This window comes from Hibiscus syriacus, unplaced genomic scaffold (genome assembly GCF_006381635.1).
Source record: "Hibiscus syriacus cultivar Baekdansim isolate YM2019G1 unplaced genomic scaffold, ASM638163v2 tig00111582_pilon, whole genome shotgun sequence".
Taxonomy (NCBI): domain Eukaryota; kingdom Viridiplantae; phylum Streptophyta; class Magnoliopsida; order Malvales; family Malvaceae; genus Hibiscus; species Hibiscus syriacus.
Window position 1 is genome coordinate 847,446 of NW_024063126.1, and position 12,859 is coordinate 860,304.

Sequence of the window (12,859 nt, forward strand, 5' to 3'; positions counted from 1 at the left end):
ATTTCAACTTCACAGCGAAGGATATTGGACTCCAGACAACGCAAGTTCAACTTCACGGCGAAGGGACCGCTGGTTGTCAATAAACATTTCCCAATTTCAGAGCCAATTTCAACTTCACAGCGAAGGATATTGGACTCCAGACAACGCATGTTCAACTTCACGACGAAGGGACCGCTGGTTGTCAATAAATAACTTCCCAAATTCAGAGCCAATTTCAACTTCACAACGAAGGATATTGGACTCAAGACAGTATAAGTTCAACGTCACGACAAAGGAGCTATATACAATACCAACTTCACAAACAGATTGATCCAACTTCGCGACGAAGGAGTCATCTGTAAACACCACAACGCCATAATCTTCAGAACAAGGGTCACCTTCACGACGAAGTACCTTGAACCAGAAGACGATTCAGAGGCCACTTGTCGAAAGCTTTGAGCTCGTCTTCAACTTCGCAACGAAGGATTTCGTGCTCAAAATCTTCCAGTTTTGACTCAACCCCACGACAAGGGAGTCATTTCTTGATCAAATTTCAAACTCTGTGACAGAGGATAGTTGATATGGACGAAATTTGTGTCTTTTAATCTTTGCTCTATTGTCGTTACACGATAATGAGCAAAGAGGGGCAGCTGTAGACACATAATTTCGTCTCCACACTTTTATAATACTTACATATATATATTAGTATTACTCCACACTTTTATAATATTTACATATATATATTAGTATTAATTTTATTTATTTCTTGCATATTACAAGACCAAAATTAGGTTACAAGACCAATCTGCAGGCCCAACAGTGGACCAAGTCCAGCACGCGTGACCCACTGGAGTTAGGGTTCCCAGAACCCTAGCAGTTTCCCCATCCAGCGCCGCATGGTGCATCCAGCTCTCCCTCACTCGTCTCTCCACAAGCGCCACAGTCCCCACTTGGCACGCCGCTTGTCACGCAACGAACCCACTTTTCTCGGCCTCCAACTTACGTAAATGTGTAGGACACCAACTGCTCAACATAGCCCGGTTCTCTCGGCCACAAGCAACGATCGTGGATGTCAAACAAATAAAAGTAGTTGAGTTTGATTAGGACTCGAGTTAGACCAAAAAATAGGCATGCATTTTTGTATAAATAGGCATGTAATCAACAGTATCAGGGGATTTTTTTTGGGGGGATACAAAAATTCGAGCAAAGTTATACCAATATTCAAAGCAATCCAAGTAGTTTTATTGAAAACTTCGAAGGCTACAGAGGTAAAAACCTTACCTTTTTTTTGTTTGATACGCTTGCATGTGGGAGTTGTTCGTGTTTTGTTTCCGTTTTGTGCTCGTTCCAAACCTCAAATACGCTAATAAAGCCGATGAACAGGGGTATAGGTCGGGATTTTCAAACCCAGATCTGGCCCCCGAGGCTTACTTTTTAAAGAAAAGATTTTGGTTTTTTTGAAACGAGGAGGTGAAGGGCTTTCGAAAAAATAAAATTTTAGGGTTTACCGCCGATGAACGACGGCCGGTACCGTTCAACGGTGGCCGGCGAGGCGGAGCGGGGTGGCCATTGGTCGATTTCTGGATTTCAGTGGTGGCCGTGTTCTTCAAATGAAGAACACGGTTGAATAAACGAGAGAAACTTCAGAGAGGGGAGAGGAGCATTTGATTGTGAGGAGAGAAATGAAGCAGAAAAAAATATGTTTGAGTCATATATTAACCCGTTCCAGCTTATGCCCGACCCGATGAACCTCGAACCCGCGTGTTTTTTCAAGAAGCGAGAGATTTGCGTTTTGGTTCTCCAGTTTCAAAAACATTTAATTTGGTCCTCTGAATCGATTATTGAACCCGAAATCCTTGTAAATTGACCCTCGAGTTTACTTCGTTTTCAATTTAGTCCCTACTATTATTATATAGAGAGATTTGCGTTTTGGTTCTCCAGTTTCAAAAACATTTAATTTGGTCCTCTGAATCGATTATTGAACCCGAAATCCTTGTAAATTGACCCTCGAGTTTACTTCGTTTTCAATTTAGTCCCTACTATTATTATATACTATATTTTCATTATTATTATATTTTATTCCTTTATTTATATATATATATATATTTATGTATATTTTTATTTTATTTTACTATACATATATATATATGCATATAATCATCGTTATTTTTATTATTTTAAGTATTATTGATAGCGTATATAAACATATATTTTTTTTCTCTTTTATTATTATCTGTATATTTATTTCTATTCATTTGTTTTATTTAATAATATATTTGTTATTTATATATAGTTTTCGTGTTTTTTAACATCATTATCATTTTCATTTTATTCTACTTTGTATTTTTTAGTTTATTTTCATTGTTCCTTTTTTTATTTTATACGTACATATTTGATTATAGTTATTTATTTATTTTAGTTTTTTTTTAGTTTTTATTTATTTATTACTATATTTTTTTTCCCATTATTTATATCTTTATCATTATTACCGTTATTCTTATTTATCATTTGTTTACTTATCTTCTATTTTATTTTTATTGTATTTCCTCTAATATTTTATATATTTATATATGTATATATATTATGTATACTTTATGTAATTTTTATTATTATTTTTCTAATGTCTTATTTATATGCCATATTTTATTTTTTATTTTTTTTTCTCTTCTCTATTTTACCTTACGTTTTTATGCTTGTCCTTATTTTTGTTTCATTCATGTTCTCTACCTTTATGCTAATTATGTTTATTGTTTATTTTTGTCTATTTTGTTCTTTATTGCACTTTCTTTATTTTTGATTTATTTTCACCACCATTTGTTAACGCTTCTCATGACTTTTTAAGGGTATACTTTTAAATCGAATCAGTGGTAAGCAATTTGGATCAATATTTTACCTTTTAATTTAACTTTCAATTTTCTTAATTAAAGACAACTGGAAATTACACAGTACCGAAAGGGCAGTTCAAGGGTGCTAGCCCTTCCTTGACTGTAACCGACTCCCGAATCCGACACATCTCTGGTAAGACGCAGACCAGGTAAGAAATAGGGTATCCGATCAACCCATTTATTTTTAAATAAATGATCGGTGGCGACTCCAATCCACATTTTTCAAGTCGAAGCCCAATTCCGGGGCCCAACCGAAAGACGGTTGCGACAATATGGAACACATAACATATTCTAGTGAAAAATAAGAGGAAAAGAAGTTATCAAATCAAGAAAGAAGGAAGAAGATGAAAAACTACTACTGTGTTGAACCTATTTTGATATAACAAATTTAAGGGCAAAATGTTTTTGGACTAAATTAAATGTGTACAAAGTTTTCAAAAATAATTCAAAGTTCATAAAACTTGAATTTGAACACAAAACTATTTTCAATGCAAGAAATATTGATATTGTGTTTACAATATCGATACCACATGAAAAGTACTGATATTGTTCTTGTAGTATGAATACTCAAGGTAAGAGAAGTATCGATACTCCCATGGCAATATCGATATTGCCTATTGATTTTAAGTGTGTTCAAATTCTAGTAGCCAATTTTGGTACCGATTCTATGCAAGTATCAATACCAGTATCGATACTGACAACCTTAGTATCGATACTCCCTGTCCAACAGTCATATAACGACTAGTTTTTATTAGAGCAATATCGATACTCATAACCCAAGTATCGATACTCTCTTGTCTGGACAATTTGTTTTGCAGAAAATTAATCCCCAACGGTTAGAATCGTCCACAAATACATTCCAACATATAAAAACAAGTTGAGAACACTTGAAAAAGGTTACAACACCTATCCAAGAAATCCACATCAAGAGAAAAACTATTTCAATCTTATATTTCTTTTTCTCTTCTAAATAGAGTGTTTTAGTGAGCTTAATTGTGTAAACACTTTCCTTTGAGAGGTTTCTTGTTTACAATCTTTGTTTCCTTTTGAAAAAGGGTTTGGTTTTAGTTTAATCATTGAAAACTTGGGAGTTGTAAAATGTTACTCTTGAGCCTAGAAAAAAGAAAGAACAAATTAGTGAATTTGATAGAAACTCCTTAGTGTAGATCTAAGGTAGTGGATGTAGACTTGGTTGAAAAGTTGAACCACTCTAAATCTTGTTGTAAATTGTCTATCATTTCTCTCCATACTCTTAAAATTTTTATTTGTCTAATTTACCCTCTTTTGCAATTTTTTGGTTAACAAAATCAAGCATTCATATTTCTAACAATTGGCATCAAAGTGGGTTATAAATCGATGGTTTAATAACCTTATGAAGATCCTTGAAGCTATCTATCAAATTCCCGAAGCAACCGAGAAGATGACTTCCACTTTTGGCCAATACTATCTTGAGGATTTTCTCTCCATCCATAGGCCACCCTATTTCAATGGAGTAAATTATTTCTATTGAAAAAAATAAAATGATGTTATTCATCCAATCTATCGACCTTGTGGTTTGAGATGCCATCGTTAGCGATTCTCTCGTGCCTCCAAGAAACCAAAAAAAGTATATAATTGAATATAGGAAGCTTGCATAACTCAATGCTAAAGTCATACACATATAGTAGAGTATCTTCATGCTCTAATGCAAAGGAGATTTGGGACAAGTTGGAGGTGACCCATGAAGGAACATCCAAGTAAATAAGTCCAATATTGACATTCTCACTATCAACTATAATAACTTTAAGATAACCGATGAAGACATCAAGACAATGTATGATTGGTTTACCACGATAATCAATGACTTCAAGAACTTTGGGAAGGTTTATCCCAATGAATAGATAGTGAGAAAGATGATTGCCTCATTGCCTACATCTTGAAAAGACAAAGTTAATTCCATTGAAGAAGGACTTGAAGTTATACAACCTCGATGAGCTCATCGGTTCTTTACTCACTCATGAGGAGAAACTCTAAATAAAGAAAGAAAGAAGAAGAAGAAGAACAAGAAGAGAAGAACAAGAAAAATAAGGTGGGGATCGCCTTCAAATCCACTAATAGAGTAATCAAGACACAAGTGAAGAGGTGGATGAAAAGGAAGATTAAGAAATGACCAAGTTCTTCAAACGATTCACTAAATTCATGACTTCCAAAGGAAAAGAAGTGAAGTATAAAACTAGCTTGAAAGCTTTGAAAGTTAAGCTATAAAAATTTAATTTAAAATTACCAAGTTCTTCAAACGATTCAATAAAATCAATGATTTAGAAAAAGAAAACTTTGATTTGAAAGTTAAGCTTGAAAGGTTAACAAAAGAAAAGAAATTAATCTCCCAAAACAATTTATCATTTTAAAAAATAGTAAAATGCTCACATTTCCATTTTCTTGGTCAAATGGAACATACTTGTTCTTTAAAGAAAGAAAACCATTTTAAAATTAGACAAGTATGGGTTTCTAAGGGAATAAGGGACATTGAAAATAATGTTCAAGGATCCAAAGCAATTTGGATACCAAAATCCAAATAAATGTCTCTTGTAGGTATATAGGAGCAATGGTAACAAAAGTGAAGATATTCAAATGCTCTAGCCACACAAAATGAAGAATGGGTGACCTCTACACTTATTTTTTTTAATTTTGTATAATTGGTTGTCTATTTGTTGTATGCATGCATGAGTAATAACTCCGTAAAAAGGCTACTTTTATGGCGTTTTCCACTTAAGTTATTGTTTGTCTAAGGGTTCATATAGGTCATTTAGGTGCATATAGTTGCATTTGGCGTAAGAATCCAAGAGGAGCTCGCGCTATAGCCATTCATGATGGTTTGAGGAAGCTTCAGCCGTGCACACCTTGTCTCTTCTTCTCTAACCTTTGCTCCATTTTTAAAGCTTGAAAAACTTAATTAGGTTGTTTGGTTGAATGAACAATTGGATATACCATATAATTTATTCGAACCCTACCATAAACTAAGTTATATTTGGCGAGAGTTCATTTGATGGATGCTTGAAACTTTATTTTAATGGTTGATGATTTTTTTATTTTGTTTTTACTTGTTTTGTTTATGTGTGCTTCATCTTCTAAGATTGTAGGAGGCATGAGAGTGTCCATTTCTTAGATGAAGACTAGATATTCGAGATAAATCTAGCCATTAATTCTTAAGTGTTCGAGATAAACTTAAGTAACATTAGTATAAACAATAGGGTATAGTTAATTACTATAGTCTAATCCCTTAGTGCTTGAGAGAGACTAAGTTAGGATTTCAATGACTAAGAGGGGTAGTGCATATCAATAGTGTAGGTTGCCATAGTTGAGAGTGAGAGGAGACACTATGGCATTCTATTCTGTTAGGTTATTACGACTAGAGATAGCGAGAACACTTTTAGCAAACTCTGTCGAACAAGTAAAACATTAGAATACTATATCAGCTAGAGAGATAAGTTTTCAGCTCCTTAAATGTCTCCCCACTATTCATTTCCAAAGTAGTTTCATGTGTGAGGATTGTCAAGTTATTCATTTATTTGTTATTTTAACATTTTATTTTGCCACGACATTATTCACTTAATCACATTCCATTCACTCTCACATTTCCATTGCCGAAGCATCATCAATGAATATATCACTTCTATAATTAGATAAATTAGTGTAGTGATGTGGTCAAACTCATAGTTTCCACCAATCCCTGTGGAGACGATACTCACTCATCACTTTATTACTTGTTCGATTGTGTATACTTGCACATCATTTACGTACAATTTTATAGTACTCACAACACATAATACATTTTTGGCACCGTTGTTGGGGATTGGCAGTGTGAGTTAATTAGTTTGGCCAAAACATTTTATTTTGCTTCTTTATTTTTGTATAGTTTACTTACACCTTCACTTTATTATTTTTTAGGCTTATTTGGTTTATGCCTAGAAGACATTCTGACGAGTCATTTGAACCTGGCATTGAGAGACTTTTTAGGAAAAGGAGACGTGCTCAACGTGTTCGAGAAAACATGTATCAAATTGGGAACTGGGCATTGGTCAAGAAGAAGGTAATCAGAATGTTGAGGCATTCCACAATATTGGGCCTGCTGATAGGCCTCGTGCTATTCGTGATCATTTGAATCCTATGATGGATGATCTGAATCCTATAATTCTGGCACCTGAAATTAAGGCAGCCCATTTTGAGCTCAAACATGTGATGTTCAATATGTTGAATTCTATAGGACAGTTTGGGGGCATGCCAACTGAAGATACCAGGTAGTATATTAACAAATTTTTGGAGGTTTGTGATTCTTTCTGCCAACAAGGAGTGCACGAGGATGTGTTGAAATTAAAGTTATTTCCATACTCTATGTGTAACTGAGCGAGGGCTTGGTTGAGTGGTGTTCCATCTGGTTCAATGGAATCATGGACTGATCTTTGCAAAAGTTTTCTATTACACTATAACCCGCCAAACATGAACACTCAGCTAAGGAATGACATAACATCCTTTCGCCAGGGCGATGACAAATCTATGTATGAATATTGGGATCATTACAAGAGTTTGCTTCGTAAATGTTCTAATAATGGTTTTCAAGATTGAACTCAAGTAGTTATGTTTTATAATAGAGTAAATGCACCCATAATTATGATGTTCGATGTCTTAGAAAATGGAACATTGCTTGATAAATCACCTACTGAGGCATTTGATATTTTGGATAGAATTGCCAACAATGACTATCAATTTCGTTCAAGGCTTAGAATTGGGAGAAAAGAACCTAGAGCATTTAAGTTAGATATCAAGGACACTATGACCGCTCAACTCTCAACTATCACTAATATTTTAAAAAATTTACAACATTCAATTGAGGTAAAGGAAGTAAAAGTAATTAATTCGACATATTTGTTATGCCAAGGTAATCATCATTAGAGTGAATGCTTGGCTAATCATGAGTCCATCAACTTTGTAGGTAATTTTAATCGTACCAATAACAATCTCTATTCTAACACCTATAATGCAGGATGTCACCAACACCCTAACTTCTCATGGGGTAATCAAAGAGCCCCTAATGCTAGTCAACCTACTCATCAACAAAATTATACTGAATATCAAGGATACCAAAACACGGTGCCATGACATAATGCTAACAAGGGAGCCTCGTCTTCAGCAAACAAAAGTTCATTGGAGGCCACAATTCAAGATTCCATATCTACCATGAAGACAATATTGCAAGACCATTCTACTTCAATTAAGAATCAAGGAGCTTTGCTTCATAGTCAAGGTTCCTTACTTCAAAGTCATAGCTTATCTCTGATAGCTTTAGAAGGTCAAGTTGGTCATATTGAAAAGAACAATGAAATGTATTGACTCTTCAGAGTGGAACGAAGATTAACCAATAAGTCATGGTTGGGGGAGAATAATATGATGATTCAACCCCCATTTTCGAACAAGTTGAAATTGAATTACATGATGATATCATTATCGAGAATGACAAAGAGAAGGGTTCTACTAGTGAACCTGACGAAGCACTTGACGAAGCACTAAATTCTAATGCCAAGGCAGAAAATAATTCCTACTCCCGTAGTTGAGGAAGTTAGACCCCCACCACCCTTCCCGCAAATATTGAAGAAGCACGATGATGAAGTTGAATTCAAAAGGTTTGTGGACATTCTTGATCAGCTCCACATTAATATACCTCTCTTGGAAGACATTGAACAAATGCCAACTTATACAAAATTTCCTAAGGAAATTTGCACCAAGAAGAGGAAAGTTGAGAAGTACGAGACAGTTACCATGGAAAAAGAATATTGTTTCGCGTTGAGCAAGTTGCTGCCAAAGCAAAATGATATGGGAAGCTCCATTATTCCATGTTCCACAAGAGCTATTTTCGTCAGAAAGACACTATACGATTTTGGTTCAAGTGTGAACTTAATGCCAAAATCTATATTCTTGAAGCTTGATATGGGAAATGCCAGACCCACCTCTGTGATTTTACAACTTGTCGACTGATCCCATGTTAGATCTGAAGGAAGAGTCAAGGATGTCATAGTGAAGGTGGATAAATTTGTATTCCCAATCGACTTCCTTATCCTTAATTTTGAAGTTGATGCCAAGGTGCCCATCATCTTGGGTAGGCATTTCCTAGCCACTGGTTGAATTCTGATTGATTGTGAAAAAGGTGAACTTACCATGAGAGTGGTCGACCAGTGTGTGACTGTCAATATTTTTCGTACTCTCAAGTATGTTGATGATTCTGAAAAATGCCAAGGCATTTTTGAAATGAACTCATTTATTGAAGAAGAAACTAAACAACATTTTCAAAGCAATTTCATTCAGCTAGCATACTATGAATGGCCTCTTGACGATGAAAACATATAGGAGCATGAAAAATTACCTGCTGGGGTAGAGCAATCTAGCTTACTACTAGCTAGATCAGGTATGAACTTTGAACCCTTTAATTTTGATGAATTTATTCCTCCTAAGCCATCGTTATTGCATGCACCTACCCTAAGCTAAAGCCTTTTCCAAAGCATCTGAAATATATTTACTTGGGTAGTGATAAAACCTTTCATTTGATTATTTCTTCTAGCCTTACTACTAACCAAGAGAAAAGTTTGTTAAGGGTTTTATCACAGCATAAAAAAAACTTGGATGGACTATGGTTAATTTAAAGGGAATTAGTCCCATGATTTGCATGCATAAGATCCTACTAGAAGAATGTCATGGCAACTTGATAGAACCACAACGAAGACTCAACCCAGTAATGAAGAAAGTGGTGATGAAAGAAATACTTAAATGGCTATATGTTAAAGTGATTTACCCCATATCTAATAGCTCATGGGTGAGCCATGTCTAATGTGTGCCCAAGAAAGGTGGCACGATTGTGGTGACCAATGAAGATAATGAGTTATTCTATACGTGCACTATCACTAGTTTGAGGATATGTATTGATTATCGTAAGCTCAACAAAGCTACAAAGAATGACCATTTTCCTCTACCCGTCATCGATCAAATACCGAATTGATTGGAAGGCAAAGTATTTTACTGCTTCTTAGATGTGTATTTTGAGTTGAATCAAGTTGCCATCGCACCAAAGGACCAGGAGAAGACCACATTAACTTGTCCCTATGGCACTTTTGCCTTTAGAATGATGCCTTTTGGACACTATAATGCCCCGATAACTTTTCAGCATTGCATGCAAGCCATCTTTTCTGATATAGATAAAGACTTCCTTGATATATTCATGGATGATTTTTTTTGTTTCTGGAGATGATTTTAAGTGATGCCTTGGCAATTTGGAAAAAGTTCTTAAAGATGCGAGGAGACTGATCTAGTTTTGACCTGAGAGAAATGTCACTGCATGGTGACTGAGGGCATTGTATTAGGGCACAAGATATCTCACAAGGGCATTGAGGTGGATAAAGCTAAGATTGAAGTGATTGAAAATTTGTCGCCACCTACCTCTGCCAAGGGCATAAGAAGTTTTGTTGGATACGTTAGCTTTTATAGAAGATTCATCTAGGAATTCTCCAAAATCTCTAAGCCCTTATGTACCTTGCTTCAACAAAACCAACCCTTTGTGATCGACGAGTTTTGCCTAGGCGCATTAACTGAGCTGAAGCAATGTTTGGTCTCAGCACCGATTGTAGTTCCTCCCGACTGGACATTACCATTTGATTTAATGTGTGATGCAAGCGATTATGCTATATGAGTTGTTCTGGGGTAATGCCAAGGTAAAATTTTTCATGTTATATATTATGGTAGTCGTACCTTGAATGAGGCACAAATAAATTACACAACCAATGAGAAAGAATGACTTATTGTAGTATTTGCATTTGATAAATTTAGACCATACCTAATAGGCACTAAGGTTATTGTTCACACTGATCACCCAACTATTAAATAGTTAGTGAACAAAAAGGATGCCAAGCCTAGACTTATTAGGTGGATCTTACTTTTGCAAGAATTTGACTTAGAGGTTGTAAATAGAAAAGGTACTGAGAATCAAGTTTATAATCATTTATCTATGCTAGAAAACAATTATGGATGCCATGACATTGTGGATATTCAAGAGGTATTCCCTGATGAGAAAATCTTATATACCACTGCACTCCCATGGTATGTTAATCTTGTTAATTTTCTTGTTAGCAGTATACAACCTTTCGAATTGAACAGTCAGGGAAAAAAGTTCAAGCACAATGTAATGTTCCACTTTTGGGAGGAGCCATATTTATTCAAGCATTGAGCATACCAAATCATTAGAAGGTGTGTACCTGAAGAGGAGCAATAATACATCCTATACCATTGTCACACGACCCCAAGTTGAGGCCATTTTGAAGGAGCAAAGACCGTTTCCAAGGTTATGTAGCCAAGATTTTATTAGCCAACATTGTTCAAAGATGCTCAAGCATTTTACAAGTCCTGTGATCGATGCCAACGAACTGGGAACATATCCAGACGACATGAAATGTCACTGCAAGGCATTCTGGAATGATTCCAAAATCGTGTTTAAGTTTTTGCACAATAATAACTTCACTCAGTTTGGAGTGTCTCGAGCCATCATTAACAACGAGGGAATCCATTTTGACAACAAGTTGGTTGCCAAGGCATTGAGGAGATATAGAGTCCAACACAAGATTACCATAGCATATCATCCACAGACGAATGGCCAAGTTGAAATATATAATCATGAGATAAAGCAAATTTTAGAAAAACAATGGTGAATTTGAGGCGGACAGATTGGTCACCAAAGTTAGATGAGACACTTTGGGTATATAGAACATCTTTTAAGACTCATCTAGGCATGTCACCCTTCAAATTAGTGTATGAAAAGGCTTGCCACCTCCCTATTGAGCTAGAACACAAGGCGTATTGGGCCATTAAGAGGCTGAATTTCAATGCTCGGTTAGTTGGGGAACAAAGATTATTTGAGCTTAATGAGATGGAAAAGTTTAAGGCACAAGCATATGAGAATACCAAGCTATACAAGGAAAATACTAAAAAGTGGCATGACCAAAATCTGATACCACAACATTTTCATGTTGGCCAACATGTGTTACTTTACAATTCAAGGCTTAAGTTCTTCCCTGAAAAGCTCAAATCTAGATGGTCAGAACCATTTGAGGTGCATCACGTCTATCATCATGGAGCAGTTGATATAAAAAATGTAGATGATAGGACAATCTTTATGGTCAATGGTGAGCGCCTGAAAATTTACAATGGAGCTCCACCTTTAAGCGACAAGTCGGTGCTTTACCTGCATGACGTCTGAGTGTGCCTGCCCCGTGAACAAAATTTCAACGCCACGACATTGGATTTTGCTTATTGTACATAAATAAAGAATTTATTGTTATTTTTATTTTTATTTTTATCATTTTTATTATTCATAGGTAATTACAATTTGTTTTGTATTGTAGGGACCCACCGATACACATGCTTGTACGATTTAGCGGTTACCAAATGAAGAAAATACAAAATTGATGAGGGAAATATTCTTTTTACACTTTATTCCCTTATTTTATTTATTTCCATTTTTTTAATTGTCTTTTCACCCTTTATTTAATATTTACAGTTTACTTTTTCACCTACCCATTTTACCCCATCCACTAACTCCTTTTCAATCGTCCACTCACTCTCTCTCCTTCATTATTTCCTTAACTTTTCATTTTAATCTTCTTCTTCTCTCCTTTCCCTCCATAACTGATGACATTGTAGCAAAACAAAGCTCTCAGATTTTTCTTCTTTTCACTCTCAAAACAGTGAAAAAATGGTACAAACGCAACCCTCAAGAGCTGACGCTGCTCTTTCTCAGTAATTTGTCGATGATGTGGTGAAGGAGAGGTGTCAAAATTTCAAGAATCGAAAACATTTTTTTGAGTTGGGGTTCATTTTTACTAAGGAGTAGGATGGTGGTTTTGGATCAGACGTCATAGACATTGTCGAGCCACACAAACGGCGAAAGTTTACAAGACATCTTCTGAGGCCAATGATATAGA

General features: G+C 35.4%; 1 protein-coding gene across 1 annotated transcript; it reads left to right on the forward strand.

The window, feature by feature from the left end:
* The first annotated feature begins 11,580 nt into the window (after positions 1 to 11,580).
* LOC120165206 lies at positions 11,581 to 12,135 on the forward strand. The gene has a single exon (XM_039174774.1). The coding sequence runs from the start codon at positions 11,581 to 11,583 to the stop codon at positions 12,133 to 12,135; it is 555 nt and encodes a 184-aa protein (XP_039030705.1).
* The last annotated feature ends 724 nt before the right edge of the window (positions 12,136 to 12,859 follow it).